This window comes from Rhipicephalus sanguineus, chromosome 2 (genome assembly GCF_013339695.2).
Source record: "Rhipicephalus sanguineus isolate Rsan-2018 chromosome 2, BIME_Rsan_1.4, whole genome shotgun sequence".
Taxonomy (NCBI): domain Eukaryota; kingdom Metazoa; phylum Arthropoda; class Arachnida; order Ixodida; family Ixodidae; genus Rhipicephalus; species Rhipicephalus sanguineus.
In genome coordinates this window covers 114,120,203-114,134,705 of record NC_051177.1, presented here as the reverse complement: position 1 = coordinate 114,134,705, position 14,503 = coordinate 114,120,203, and the positions used below count along the sequence as shown (strand labels likewise).

The following is a 14,503-nucleotide window of genomic DNA, read 5'->3' as shown; positions in this document are numbered from 1 at the left end:
TGGGTCAATTACGTTGCTGGTGATGATAACAAATGCGGACATTTTTTTACTGAGGCCTGATCGGCACTCAGCAGATCTATTTACAAGCTGGTAATCAGTGTTACCATCGCACAAGGACTTTAGAAACTTAAATACGAGAACTATGTAAAGACGGGATCACTGAGACATGGTGCATCCTCCCGCCTCAAATTGGAAGAACGAACGCGCAGTCACGTTCGTACCAATACACCGAACTCCGAATGAAAACTTCCGCTTACTTGATTACTTGTATCATGTGCAATCCCATCTCGACGCAGCAGTGGGCATGGTCTGGACGAGCGTGCGGAAGGCCGCTGACGCAGTAGTAGCAGTCGCCGAGCAGCTTAATCCGCAGGCAGTGGTTCTCCTATGAGGAGTAAAGAAAACGACAATATATACAAATGCATTAGTTGCTTTCCCTAGAAGGCTGGAGGAAATTAGAGCTTGGGAGAAGTATGGAGGTGGACAATGAGAATAAATGCCAAGTGCATTGCCTTTATTGTCGAGAAAACAAGTTGAGCAACTAGGGATTATGCTGTGATAATGTTGCAGTAGATGCTTCTGCCTGGATGAAAATGGGCTGCAGCGCACGTGGCATGGCAGCAGGAGGACGACAAACGCACAGCTTTCTTTTGACACGTTTCTTCTTCTTTGACCAAGGCGAATGCTCCAATACACAGTGTTTGTGCTAGGTATTTTTAAACAGATGGCTGTATTTCGGGAAAATCGGGAGCGCGCGATCCGTTGCGCGCCGAGAGGCATGGCGTCATGTGTGCCGGCGGTGACTAGCAGCAGGAACATCGGTGGGCAGCCAGCGCTCGCGCGCCGCTGCCACCAGCGGCTCGACGTCGGCGGCCTCCCGAGTTGTCATTGGCTGTAGCGCGTCAAAAACCGGGAGCAAGGTTGACATATCGGTTTCCGGTGATGACAACGTCACATCAAGCCCACAGCAGTGCCGCAAGGCGCGGCAGCCCGTGAAAGCAGCATTAAATTCGTCATTTTCCGCTGTTTCCCACTGAAGACAAAATTGTGTGAGCATTTTTCAGCGTCCAAGCTTTCATTCGGGTTAAAAATCTCGGCGGCTGAAGTTTTGTTCAGTAGGTGGCTCGTTAATGCAGTGTTCTAAATGTGGAGCTAAGGCTTTAAACAATTTTTTTTTCACAGCAAATGCGAAGCGGTTGCGTAGCAGTTGAGCATGTCCATCACTCGTTCTATTGTACGGAATGCTGTGCAGGATCAATAACGAAATCTCGTGTTTTTTCTTGTTTCTTTTTATCTGAACGGATTTAAGCATAGTTTGCGTTGGTGTGTTCAAGTATTTCTGAATACGCTCCCCTGTGCAATAATGCTGTTTTGCTTTCTTGGCTAGCCATATTTCTGGGAGTTTCTTTATAGTTAGAGGCAGCATTAAAGGGGCCCCGCAACACTTTTCCAAGTAATCTGCTAATATTTCATTAAAGGTATTTATTTCCTCACAAATCGACTGCAACAAAAAAAATGTTTAGAATCCGTCAAGTACGAGCGGAGTTACAGTGATTTATAGCATGCTGTAAGAGTTTTCTCTCTCCTCGACGGGCGCGCTGGAAACTAAGCAGTGATGGATGGCACGGGTAAAAGAAGTTACGTCACGCGCGCGTCATGACCTTCAGCACTTTCCTGTTAATTTTTTCCTTCCAACGCGCAGATTACTGTCAGCGAGATCGCGAGCGAGCGCGTGAGAACGTCCCGCCATCTCACGGCGGCTGCGGTAGCTATGCAACTCACGATGCTCAAATCAGGCAATGGCCGTAGCCTTTGGGTTTATGACGTCATATGTAGAGAAAAGCGGGAATGATTTCTAGCTGACTTTGAGATATAATTGTAAGTTCCATGCCGCGTGCTGCCCTATAAAACGTTTGGATCAAATGCTCTGAGGAGCCTCGACTACCAATCGGCACAGTTTTGTACATGCTCAAGGTGGGTTGCAGGCCCCTTAAAAGGGGTACTGACAAAAACATTTGGCCTCGCGTTTTCTTTTTGCTGCAATGTCTTTCTGGGGGCCTGTTAGTCATAACACGGCACATCGTTTGCTGCAGCGAGCAATAGATAATTAATTATAGGCTCCTCATTGCCGACCAGCGTCAGTTTCGGTTTCTAAAAACGACAATCCTCCGGGTGCAACTATCACCACCTAGCGGGTGCCGCGCTCGATCACGTCAGCACACAGAACTGTGACGCACTTCCGCTAGGTTCGCGTCGTCTGTTCGCATTCCCACGCTTGCAGCACGTGCCGCGCGATGTCGTCGCCGTCATCGTCCTCGTGGCGAGGCATCTGCGGACGTGTCGAATGCTTGGTACATCACCAGACATGAGGAATGCACGAGGTGGTGTCGGAAGACCCATGTGCGCCAAGTCCGGTGTGTTTGCCATGAAGCAATGCGCCTCCAAATGGAGCCCGCAAACGCGACTATTCAGCACGGGGACCAGTCCTGACGTCCACAAGCGCGCACGAACTCGATCCACTTCTGCCGCCAAGGTTCGTCGCGGGGAAAGGCATGCAGCGATACGCCTGATACCGCGTTCGACGGGCAGGGAAAAACAGCGCAAAAGACTTTCGGCATTGTGGCCTGTCACTGCAGCCCAGACAGCACAAGTAACTAAAGAAGTCCTTTCGAACAGGAAACGGGAAAGCAGTGTCGCCACGCACAAAATTTTCAACCCGCGCGCCGCGGCCACGGTCTCCCGAGCAGCTACCGAGAAGTAGGCTGCCGGAGCAAACGCGACAAAAAAAAAAAGAGAGAATCAAGAAAAAAGAAAGAAAGAAACGGTGGCTTCGACGTCATCACAACTTGTTGCAGCGTGGTCACGTGAGGGAGGTAGGGGGTCACCAAGGGTCACCTTTGAGGTTGTCATTAACGCGAGGGTGTCGATCGCTCACTCAAACTACAAAATTAATTTAAAATACCTTCTAAGCTATATTCGCTGTTCATATTTTGCAGATGATATATGCATGTTCACGGGAATCGCTCCTGCAGGCTATCTTGCCGCGAAATTGTGTGTCAGTACCACTTTAAGTGTTCTCGTACGCAGCGCTAGGCCACTGCATTTTCCTTTTACTCTCCTCACGGCGACAAGATTTCCGTGTACGGTAAGTCCTAACACACATTTTCTTTAATTCTCTCCCTGCAAACCCACTCTCCTACCCCTTCTTCCTGTCATGCTGCGGTATTTGTGCTGTTTTTTGTTTGTCGTCTCGAGCTTTAGCATGTTTTGCTTTTGAAAAAGCAGATGCAATAACACTTGAGGCGCTTATCATCTTTGGTATTCGCAGCCTCTATGCTATGTCACACAAATTCCAATGTCCCGGAGGCTCAATTTAGCCGCTTGCTTTGTAAACCCGTCCCTTATGGCTGTGCTTATTGTATTCGCGTACCTTCATTAAAGCGTACTCATTCTAGCTCGTTTCTCTGATCGTTTCTCTGAAGATTTGTCAGACCGTTCACTATTATAGCTTCGTAATCAGTTGCTCAAGACGCCCTAGTTAACGAACACAATCCAGACAAGAATGAGCGGAAACCATTCAAACGCTCCTCGCCCACTTCTCATGGCCTAAGAGCACAGCTTTCAATGCAGCCTTCATTAGCAGTTTATTGTCTGTGCGCAAATTCTTCCAAATAGAAAAAGTAAAGTTCCCACCTCAAGCAAAGGACGTAACGAAGCACCTACGAGAGATGGGGAAAACTTTGACCAAAGCTATTTAGCTGCCGGTGAATTTTTTTTTCTAATTTCGTGATTGAAGTAATGACTTGCATCTGTGGAGACAGCGCATGAAAGATCCATGACGACACGTATAACCAGCTTGTACATGTGCCATGGTGATATGGTGTCTCATGGTGATGATGCTTTAAATTCAGTTCCTTGCGATTGCATTCAGAGAGTGTTCAGATTACATTTGTTGCCATCATCGGCTTATATTTCAGAAACTGAAGGTTGCTTGGTTTATCGGATGTAACGTCGCACCGAAGTCTATGCCCCGAAGGTTAGCACAGAGGGCTAAGACAGACGTCGCAGGAGAGAGCTCCGAATATTTTACAATACATGGGGCTCATTAACGTGCACTGACATCGCACATTACTCGGCCGTCTAGCATTTCCATCACAATAAAAAAAATACGTCCATCGTCGTCGGCATCCAACCCACGACTTTCGGGTCAGTAGCAGAGTACCGTAACCATGAGGTACCGCGGCGATTTGATGTGAACTGAGGAACTAAGGACTCTCCCAGCGATCTCAAGTTTTCCTTGTCTTGCGCAAGATGATTCCATTGTGAGCCTGCCTTATTTGTATCATCACTCCACCTTACCATCTGTTTTTTCGGATAGACATTTGATCCCTTGTTATTTATTCCGTCACTCTGACTGACCACCGATGATCTGTGCTACGCATTACATGACACACCCAGGTATAATTTTTTTCTTTAGAACGACAATGACGACATCAGCTACTCCTGTTTCTTGCCTGATCAAAGCTGCTGCATTCACATGATCATCTCATACTTTTCGTTTGTTTTTTTGTTTGTTTAAGCAAAAGCACTCAGGCTCGCGAACTCCGAGAAACACGTACTGATAGAACTGTACTACACAGGGAGAAGTGATAGTGCATGAGAACATTCGGTGAAATTTAATAGCGTACACCGAACTTTCTGGATTACGTGACGCTTGCGATGCCTGTATTGTCGGCACGCTGTGTACACTCTAGAATAGTAGCGGTGAAGCAATCGCATTAAGCGCCACGCAGGCTTCCTGTTTGTGAGATTCCGAGCACGTGCTACTCAGCGAGGACGGAGAAGCAGAAGCAGCGTCCGCTAGATAATTAGCTTTGCTTGCGAGCACTGGAAACCATTCAATGCAAGTTACCGTGAAACGCTGCAGCTACAATTTTATCAACATGGTTGAAAGAAATGTTGGCGTACATTCACGGCACCGGCCACTCCTTGGATGTTTAACACGCAGTTTTGCAAAAAAAAAGAAAGTGGTACATACACACATCATGCACGTTTGCTATTACATACGAGTCAAAGCACACCTCACGAGATGATGTTACAATGTACCATAAAGGACAGTCACTTACATATTACACACAGCAACTCTAAAACAAAAAGCACGTTAAAAGCTACTCAGAGCTGCTCTTTCTTCCGTTTTCTTTTGCGCTATTCGCAAAATGTGTAGAAGACCTGAGAAGTAAAATTCGTTTCTTTTCTTACGTTCGCAAGTCGGTCGAAGCGAGCGAACAGATCATTGAGGACTTTGACCAGTTCTTGGGCCGAACACCTTGACGCCAGAGCTGTGAACCCTTGAATGTCGGCAAAAAGGATGCTGCAGCAAAGAAACAGAAAAAGATTCATAAATTACATAAGGTAGTTTAATCATAGAGAAACAAGGTACAGCGAAATTGTATACGTCAGCTTTAGGGCACTTCTGAAGCATCGCAGGGCGCTGCTTCATGGTACACGACCTCGCTCGAACGCAGCCGCTGTTGCGTTCCAACTTTCCGCGGTGACAGTAGGCATGAAGACCGTGATGCTACATCACGGTATTAGCTTCACTACATTGGACGAGAAATAATTTGTCTCGATTTCTTCTTGTTTAAGTATGTTTTGTAATTAGTGCTATGCATTACGCGACGTAAGTTTAATTTTATATTAATCGAAGACTACGTTTCAATGCGGATTCAGGGAATAGACACACGTTGCATCTCGTTTAAGCTTGATATAGACGTGGCCGCCGCACGCACCGTCGCCGTTGCTGGCCTTCACCGCTGCACTGAACCACATCTGCGGAGCTTTTATTAAATTAAACTCATGAAGTAAAAAGCCATAACAGGCGTTCACTAAAGGTTGTTGTATGCAGTGGTTCAACCCATACGGCGCGAAAGCCAAGTAAGAGACAGGAGGAAACTTAGTTTGCCAACGCAGATATGAAAAGCCAGAGAGCTCTTTTCAACCAAGATACCAGTTGAGCTCTCGACTACGGGACATAACCATCGAACCAAAGAACCATGAGAGAGATAAGGTTTGTGCTGCTACTTCCCCTAGAAGCCTCACTTGCTGAAACTGTAGATACACCGTGCATGTTGCAAAGAATGTGAAGAGGAGTCTTCGTGAAGTCTTTAAAGAAATGCTACGGAACTGTTAGCCCCCACAGCGTCTTCAAAGGTGCGCTTAGTTAACAAAGACATAGGACAGAACGAATAAAATACAGGACACACTACGTCGAGCGCAATGACGCTCGACGTCGTGTGTTTCTTTGAAGACAGCTAACTGCCCCTTTGAAGAGAAATGAACGCGAATTAGCCCACCTTATAGCTCTCCCCACAGCGTTTAACAAGACCGCGATCACGTGCGCGATCACGTGCGCGATCTCGCAAGACGAGAGAGATCCATGTGATTCATGTCATTCGCTGAGTTGCCAGCCCCCGGGATCAGCGAATATTTCACCTTGCGAACGCTTACGTTGGACACGTTAATTGTTTCACTACCTCGATGATCGGCCCGTGGAAAGTTATCGTCTATTTCTTTGGAATTCGCTGGCATATTGGCATTAGGCCTCGCAAAACTGTAGCTTGAAATCCATCACCAAAAATAAAATATGAGTTAATAATCATTGGCGTGTGCGCATATCATGATACAATGTTCTTATCATTGTTTCGCAAGCACGTGCACGGCTGTTGTCGACATAACTGGAAGCCTCGACAACTTTTTTTGTTTGAAATTTTCAACGGCAGGCGCAGAACGCATGCATGTAAATGGCATGGGGAATGCAGCAGAGGGCTACAGAGTGAGAGGGGAGGGGGGGGGGTGATGAATTTAGGAAGTTCGCAGACACAAAATGGAATGAGCTCTCCCAAAACGGAGACAATAGATCTTATGCAAAATCGCTGCCATCTGTCGGAGGTTTGACGAAGCTACCGATTCGGCGCCATGTTGGAGTCTCGTGTCCGAATCTTATTGCTGTCGCTGCTATAACTTATTTCTTGTACCTGCTTTGATAGTGGACAATCGGGGCATGAAAAACGTCAGACGAGCGTGTAAGGGCCTCTACACGCTACCGGCATTTCCTAGCTTACGTTGACAATTATTACGCGTAGAGAACTGCTACACAACGAGAGGAAGGTACAAGTTTGTTGCCGAGTCACATGTAAGCCTGTCGTCGATGAGAATGAAGCTAAGCGCTAGGTTATACATTTTGTCTGCTTTCAGTGTAGCGAATAAAGCGTTGTTAGCTATCTGAATACCATGCCCGTAGTGTAGGATGGTTGGGAGGATGCTTTAGCGCGCGACACGGCAAGGTACAGCGATGACGGTAACAAAGTGCTGTGGGCCCATTTCAAAACGTATTTCATAAGGGACAGCCTACGTCGACCAGGTGTGTTGTACATTTATTTTAAATAAAACGTTGTCCTCTTTCTTTATTTTCGAAGCAAAAAGCATTTCTCTGCTGCAGCCACCGACGTACGCACGATTAAAATGCAAAAAAAAGTCCACTTCTCATGCACGTGAAAAGTGAACATGAAAAGTAAAAGTCTTAGTTGCTCCAAGAAGTAGGTACCGGTTAGCTGGTATTTTATTGAACATCCTTCCGACATGTGCTCGTAAATAACACTAGAGGCCGAGAATATTTGCGTTCACATCGTCGCTTTCGGGGCCTACTGGCGCCTTACAATTTCAATCCGTTCCCGCGAGGCAGTTTTGCGTCGCCGACTCAACGCTTGCGAAACCACCTCAGCGCGTAACAAACGCTAGCGCACCCACGGTCGAGTGTAACACATTTTCTGGAACAGCGCTTTTTTTTCTGTTTCATACGTAAAGTGCCACACATGTTAACATTTCATAGCACGCAGGGGTGGATACAGGATTTTTCCGAAGGTAGATCAGCATCTGGGGGAATATGTGCTCTTTCTTCTTTGGGTATAAATTTAAAAAAAATAAAGTAAGGGAGGGCGGCCAGGCCATCCGGGCCGCCCTATTAGTTTGGCAGTGATAGCACATGAAATGCTTGAAAAATACCACAGTGAAACAATACGCGAGCAAAGCATCCCACCAAACGCTACCTTGTTGAACTCCACAATCGGAAACAAACTACGAACAACACGCTCCGGTACAATCGGTCCGTTCGCTGAGAATCGATGACGTGCTCGGCCTACCTGTCTAACATGTAATCGTTATCGCAGTGTAATAAACAAAGTAATGGTGTAAACAGCAGAGCAGGCATGCAGCGCGATGCAGCTTTGAAGCTCGTACACAAAGCCGTGGTTTGTCTGTGCCTGTAAGCACACGGCGCGAAAGCTGTCTGGTTCCTGCATGACACCAATGAGTGTTCTCTGATGAGTGCCAATGCTGTCACGTATCGCATCTATTAGGAACGGCGAACGTAAACACGGCATTAGTGGTAAGCAGGAGCCGGAGCAGGGGAACGATCTGCCGCTTTTCGTCAGCCACGAGGAAATCTAATAAACATGGAGGTTAGTTGCCTGTAAACCTTTTTCCAGCACCCCAATTTCCTCAATCTGAGTAACACGGCGCTCGAAAATATGTCGGCATTGCCGTTCCTATCAGCCGCCACATGCCGATACGAACGCTCCGTGTGTGCACATGAGGAGCGCGCTTAGCCTTTAACATGGCGGAAATGCGCACGGCGGGCGCTGCTAGATGGTAGCAGATTTTGCATAAGGTCTATTGGAGAACACTGCGAGACGCATTCTTCCTGCAGTGGACTTCGAATATAATTATTATAATGATAACGAAAGGCAAACGCTTGACAAAGGTGTCCGAATGCATTGAATAAAACCGACATAGCGTAATATAAGGTAATGCCGTTGCCGTGAACAAAAAAGTAAACAAAAAAGTCACTGACGGTTGCGATACTGCCTAATGCGAATTCTGAAATAAGCTGTTTAGGTGTCTTGATTTTGCGGTAAGTTGAGGCAAACAATTTGACAGACATGTATGTATTTAAGATGCATGCCACTATTTCTTTAGGAAACACTCCTCTGCCAGTCCTTAACTGTAATTAAGGAAGCTTTGTGCTCGGAGAAGTGAATGGAGGTAGGTTCAACATGCTTCACCAAGCCCGGTTCTCAAAGACGAGGTCTATGCGAGAGTTTTGCAAGGTCGTCACAGCAGTATGATGAGTTACGATGTAGAGGAACGGGACGTTCTCGTGCATAAGTGGTACGAAGCTCTTGTTTGTTTTTATGTCTATAGTAAAGTCTCCCACAACTAACATTGTTGTGTACCGCGCCACTGAAAAACTGTTCGATTCACTTGCCGCAAAATCCAAACGCAACTTCTTTGCTTCAACGTTACCGAACATGCTAAACACTAACCCCAAGCAGTTCTGGAGATCTGTCAACCCAGGCGCATCTAAAACGTTATCGCTCTGTGACGAAAATAATCAACCCATTCCACTACATGATACCGCACGCGTGTTGAACGCCATTCTTTTCTCGGTATTCACCGAAGAGCCTGATAGAGAATTGCCCTACTTGTCCCCAACTGAATATCCGGTAATGCAGGAAATCATTTTTGAGGCTGCTGGTATCGCAGCCTTAATCGACAGCCTAAAGATGACATCATCAGCTGGCACACACGGCATCAACACCAAAATACTAAAATGTACAAATCAAATCACCAGTCTGAAATGCAGTGGGAACGCTCTTCTTCGGGAACAAGTCTAGTGATTGTACGTGGCAAGCTTAGAACGTCTATTGGTTTCAGGTTCGGCTTAAAACAGTATTTAGGACCTAAGGCTAGGGTTTTGCAGTGACTATCATCTAAGGCAGCTCCTCCAAGGATTAGCAAGTTATTTTGCGGTGAAACAGGAAGATTATTTCTACTGTTTCACCGCATATCACCAGTGTCATTCTCTCTTGCATATTTCTGCTAATCGTACTCTAGGTACATACGCCGTAACCTTTCGCTCGCTCATCCGTACCATTGACATTGAATACGTTACGCCGAGCGGACCCAAGGTCCCATTGTCCAAGGACACCCGAGAAACGTTCCTGATTCCCCCCATCCCTCGCAATATGCACCCCGTCTACAACGCAGAACGGCGCGCCGACCGTGCTAAACATCTCAGCAAGAGCTACAAGGGGGCCGCGCATGTAGCTTACGTCGGCGCAGCAGAGTACCCGCAACAACCGGCCATTGCGCTCGCTGTCGTCCCGGGACAGAATCATGTAACTACCACCACCAGCTCCTTACTCACCACACAACCCGAAGAGGGCGAAGAAGCTGCCATCGCTTTAGCCTACGCGACGACTACCGCCTCTTGCATTGTTAGTGACAGCAAGACAGCTATCCGTAACTTCACCAAGGGCCTCATTTCACCGCAAGCGAACCGCATACTTGCAAGCACATCCCCATCTCGTCGCCGTCAAGTTCATTTAATCTGGGCTCTGGGCCATTCGGGCCTTGCCGAGAACGAAGCCGCTCACGACGCTGCCCGAGAAATCGTCCACCGGGCGTGTCACTCGTCATCAGAGCAGCTACCCTCCCGGCGACCCTAGCAGGCTGAGGACGAAGAAGTCGAGTCCTGGTGCGGCCACGCGAAAGAAAGAATGGTCACGCATTGTGAAATTGTCATGCATTACCGTAGGGCAAGATTGAAGTACCCACCCCCTGCCAAGTCGCTAATTAAGCAACAGTCGACAACATGGCGATTATTACAGACGCGAACATTCCCTACACCCACGCTGTACAGTCGCATATACCCGGACGTTTACACACCACAGTGCAAAGCTTGCGGGATGGCTCGCGCCAACTTCGACCACATTATCTGGACGTGTCCCGCAGCGACACACACCACCAAACACAGCAAGAACCCTAAACTTAAGATAACCACACCCGAGAAGTGGGAGGCTATGCTGCTCAGCGCGTGCCCGGATCACCAACTCTGGGCAGTCTGGCTGGCCGAAGACGCCGCCATGACCCAAAGTCTGGCCGCCGCCTGAGGAAGGGGGGCTCCGGTGGGGCTAGCCTTCCGGCCCCCGCCTCCCTTGACCACAGCAAGGACACAAATGAAGCTATGTCTCTCTCTCTCCTTCTATTAAAAAAGTTGCCTTCGAAACCTTTGTCCGGACAAAGCTAGAGTATGCACATGCGATTTTTGATCCTCACCACAATAACCTCAATTACGCCCTCGAGTGTGTCCAGAACCGCGCGGCACGATTTATACTATCTAACTATTCATACGCCTCAAGCGTCTCGGCACTTAAAGCAGAGATTAACTTATCCGATCTGGCTAACCACCGCAAGATTTCACGTCTTAACCTTCATCCTAAATGTTTTTCATCCCCCCCCCTTTGCCTTTAGAGAACCCATACATCAGAAGAACCCACCGCATTTCCCGCAACGGTCACTGTAACGCAGTATACCCACCACAAGCCCATACTGTGACCTTTAACCAATCGTTTTTCCTGCGCACAGCCCAAGACTGGAATGACCTGCCCACCGAAGTCGCCATCATCATCGACACCCAAGCATTCAAACGGCTCATCGAAACCATCCCATCATAACTACCATTATATTGTTAGCCTTTCTATCACCCACTAGCTCTTGTAATATCCCAACCGGGACCTTTGAGGTAAAAAATGAATGAATGAATGAATGAATGAATGAATGAATGAATGAATGAATGAATGAATGAATGAATGAATGAATGACTTTCCACTAGTATCCAGGACTGGAAGGTGGGAAAGGTCATCTCAGTGCCCAAAAAAGGTAACCCAGCGTCTCCGAGAAACTATCGTCCCATCTCACTAGCGAGTGTATCTCAAAAATTCATGGAGCACATTCCTTATTCAAGTATTGCGAAGTTTCTTAGCTCTGTTAGTTTCTTTCGTCCCAGTCAGCATGCCTTACAAAAGGGCCTTTCCTGTGACACTTAAGTGGCTGTCTTCAATATTAATATCAGTTTTAGCTTTGATACTAACACCGCCGCTGACGCGCTATTTTTGGACTTTGAAAAAGCTTTCGATAAAGTACCCCACAACCGCCTATTCCTAAAGTTGTCTCACATAAACCTTCATTATCTTGTTTTTCACTAGATACGTGATGTTTTGTGTAACCGTCAGCAATTTGTCTACGTTAACGAACACTCCTCTTCTCTCACACCTGTTACATCCGGGGTTCCTCAGGGAGCAGTCCTTGGACCCCTGCTCTTTCTAATATACATTAACGATCTTACAACTAACATTTCTTCCGGAATTCGATTGTTTGCAGACGACTGCGTGCTATACCGCCCTATAACCAATAATAACGATGTTCTATCCCTATAATCTGACATCAGTCAAATTGAAGATTGGTGCCGCAAGTGGCTCATGTCATTGAACGCATCAAAAGCCTTCCTTCTCACTTTTCATCCTAAGAGATTATACCCTGTTCGCCATTGTATTATATGTGCCCCTTTAATATCCGCTGTTAACCCCTACAAGTATCTAGGAATTAATCTAACTGCTGACCTATCATGGCACACCCACATAACCAGCATAACCAATTCTGCTAATCGCGTTCTTGGTTTCCTGCGGCGTTGTATCCGATAAGCACCCCACTCAGTCAAACTTCTAACCTACTGTTCCTTAGTAAGGCCGAAGCTCGAATTTGAATGTGCCTTGTGAGACCCATACCAACATAACCACATTACCATGCTTCAATCAGTACATAACCGTTCCGTACGTTTCATTTTTTCGGACTGTTCCTACAACTGTAGCTCATCGAAACTCAAATCCCAAGCCAACCTTCTCAGCCTTTTATCACGGCGCCGAGTCGCCCGCCTTTCTCTCTTTCATAAGTTCTTTCACAAGTCACCCCAAGCCGATCTCATTACTCCCGCACATCGTCACTCAATCCGGATCAACCACGAAAAGACCGAATAACCCCCTCAGGCTCAGACTGTCTCTCATGCCTCCTCATCTTCAACCTGACATCAAGGGACTAGAATGACCTTCCCATCAAGGCAGTGCTTCATTCCGACTTAGCCATCTTTAAACGCATCATAGAAGAATTGTTTTAGGGGCGAAGCTCCTTAAGGCGGCACCCGTTCGTCCCTCGTAGTCGTCGTCGTCGTAGTAGTAGCAGTAGTAGTAGTCGTAGTCCGTAACAAGTCTTACGCTTTGACCTCCAAGGTGGTGCCGGTGGGAGATTTTTCCTGTGCGTTGTTGAACAATAAAAAATTCGCAGCGTGCGCTTTAACTAAAAGCCGAATTCTTCTGTCTCTCATTCCCCATTAGCAGCCATTGCAATGTTCCAGTAGGAAACGTTAGTAGAAGTAGAAGTGTAAGTGTTAGCTAAAAGCCGACTTCTGTCTCTCATTCCCATTAGCAGCCATTGTTTACCTCCAAGGTAGTGCCTGGTGAGATTTCTCCTGTGCGTGATTAAACAATAAAAATTTTGTTCAAAACGCCGTTGATTGATGAAATAAACAAAAAAAACGCCAGATGTTTCTAAAGCAAAACGAAAAGACGCCAGCTGCTTAACGAAAGACGCCAGATTTTTCTAAAGCAATGGTTTTCTAAACAATGAAAATTCACATCGTACATGTAAAATTAAAGTGAGCTGCAAGTCGTCATAACTCCTCGAACCTTTAGTATAAACGCGCCCGATCTCACGTCGGTTGGGCAGAATTCACGGAAGATTCACGGTTTACCTATGAACCTCCGCAGCTTCGCCGACTCATCATCATTCACTCCGTGGATATGCTGTGATTTTTTTGTAGATATGCCCACCCCACATGTAAAACCTCTTCCTTTAGGGGCCTTTGAGGCATCATAAATAAATAAATAAATAAATAAATAAATAAATGCGAGGCTCAGGAAGTGCACGACGTACGCGTATTCGGTAAGCGCGGTGGGCTGGAAGTATACAGTCACTAACAGCTGAGACGTTATTGTATATAGGCACATGGTTTACATTAAGAACAGAACGCCGTGAGCAACGTGACTGGCGCAGACAATTTCGTGCAACCCGTTTCACATCAAGCGCCGCAGACGGAGCGTAATGCGGCTGCCTCGCTAACAAGGAGACCGCGGAAGGCAGCGCGTGGGCGGTTTCCACAACAGCCGCCGCAGACAGGCCTGTGTTGATGCAGTGCTTTATTTCCATATATGGTATCGGTGCACGGCCTCGCAGCATATCTTATTGATGACGTCATCGGCGACTGCACGACGGGGCGCAAGACCGACTTGTGCGCCGTGGGTGGCCGCCGTGGACCCCTGTCGTCTCACCACTGTCGTTTTCTCCTTCTCGTGCTTTCCTCGCTATCGCCGTCTTTCATCCTCTGCCGCGCTCCGCGTTCGCTTTCTTTCGATATCGTTCGCTCTACCGGTTATGACGACACCGACGCAGCTCAGCGCAGGAACAGGCGCATAAGAGCTGCGCTCTAAAATAATGGATGTACCTTTCATGTTGGGACAACGCAAACTGTTTGAAGTTTTCGCTATCCGCAGTT

The 14,503-nt window shown here is 47.1% G+C and overlaps 1 protein-coding gene across 1 annotated transcript in view; it reads right to left on the bottom strand.

The window, feature by feature from the left end:
- LOC119381807 (adenylate cyclase type 5) overlaps nt 1–14,503 on the bottom strand; it is a 414,239-nt gene that overhangs the window by 85,441 nt on the left and 314,295 nt on the right. The window contains exons 7-8 of the mRNA XM_049412571.1: nt 5,260–5,371; nt 258–385 (exon numbers count right to left, since the gene is read on the bottom strand). Of these exons, the coding sequence (XP_049268528.1) occupies nt 258–385; nt 5,260–5,371 (240 nt within the window). The remainder of the gene's footprint in view (nt 1–257; nt 386–5,259; nt 5,372–14,503) is intronic.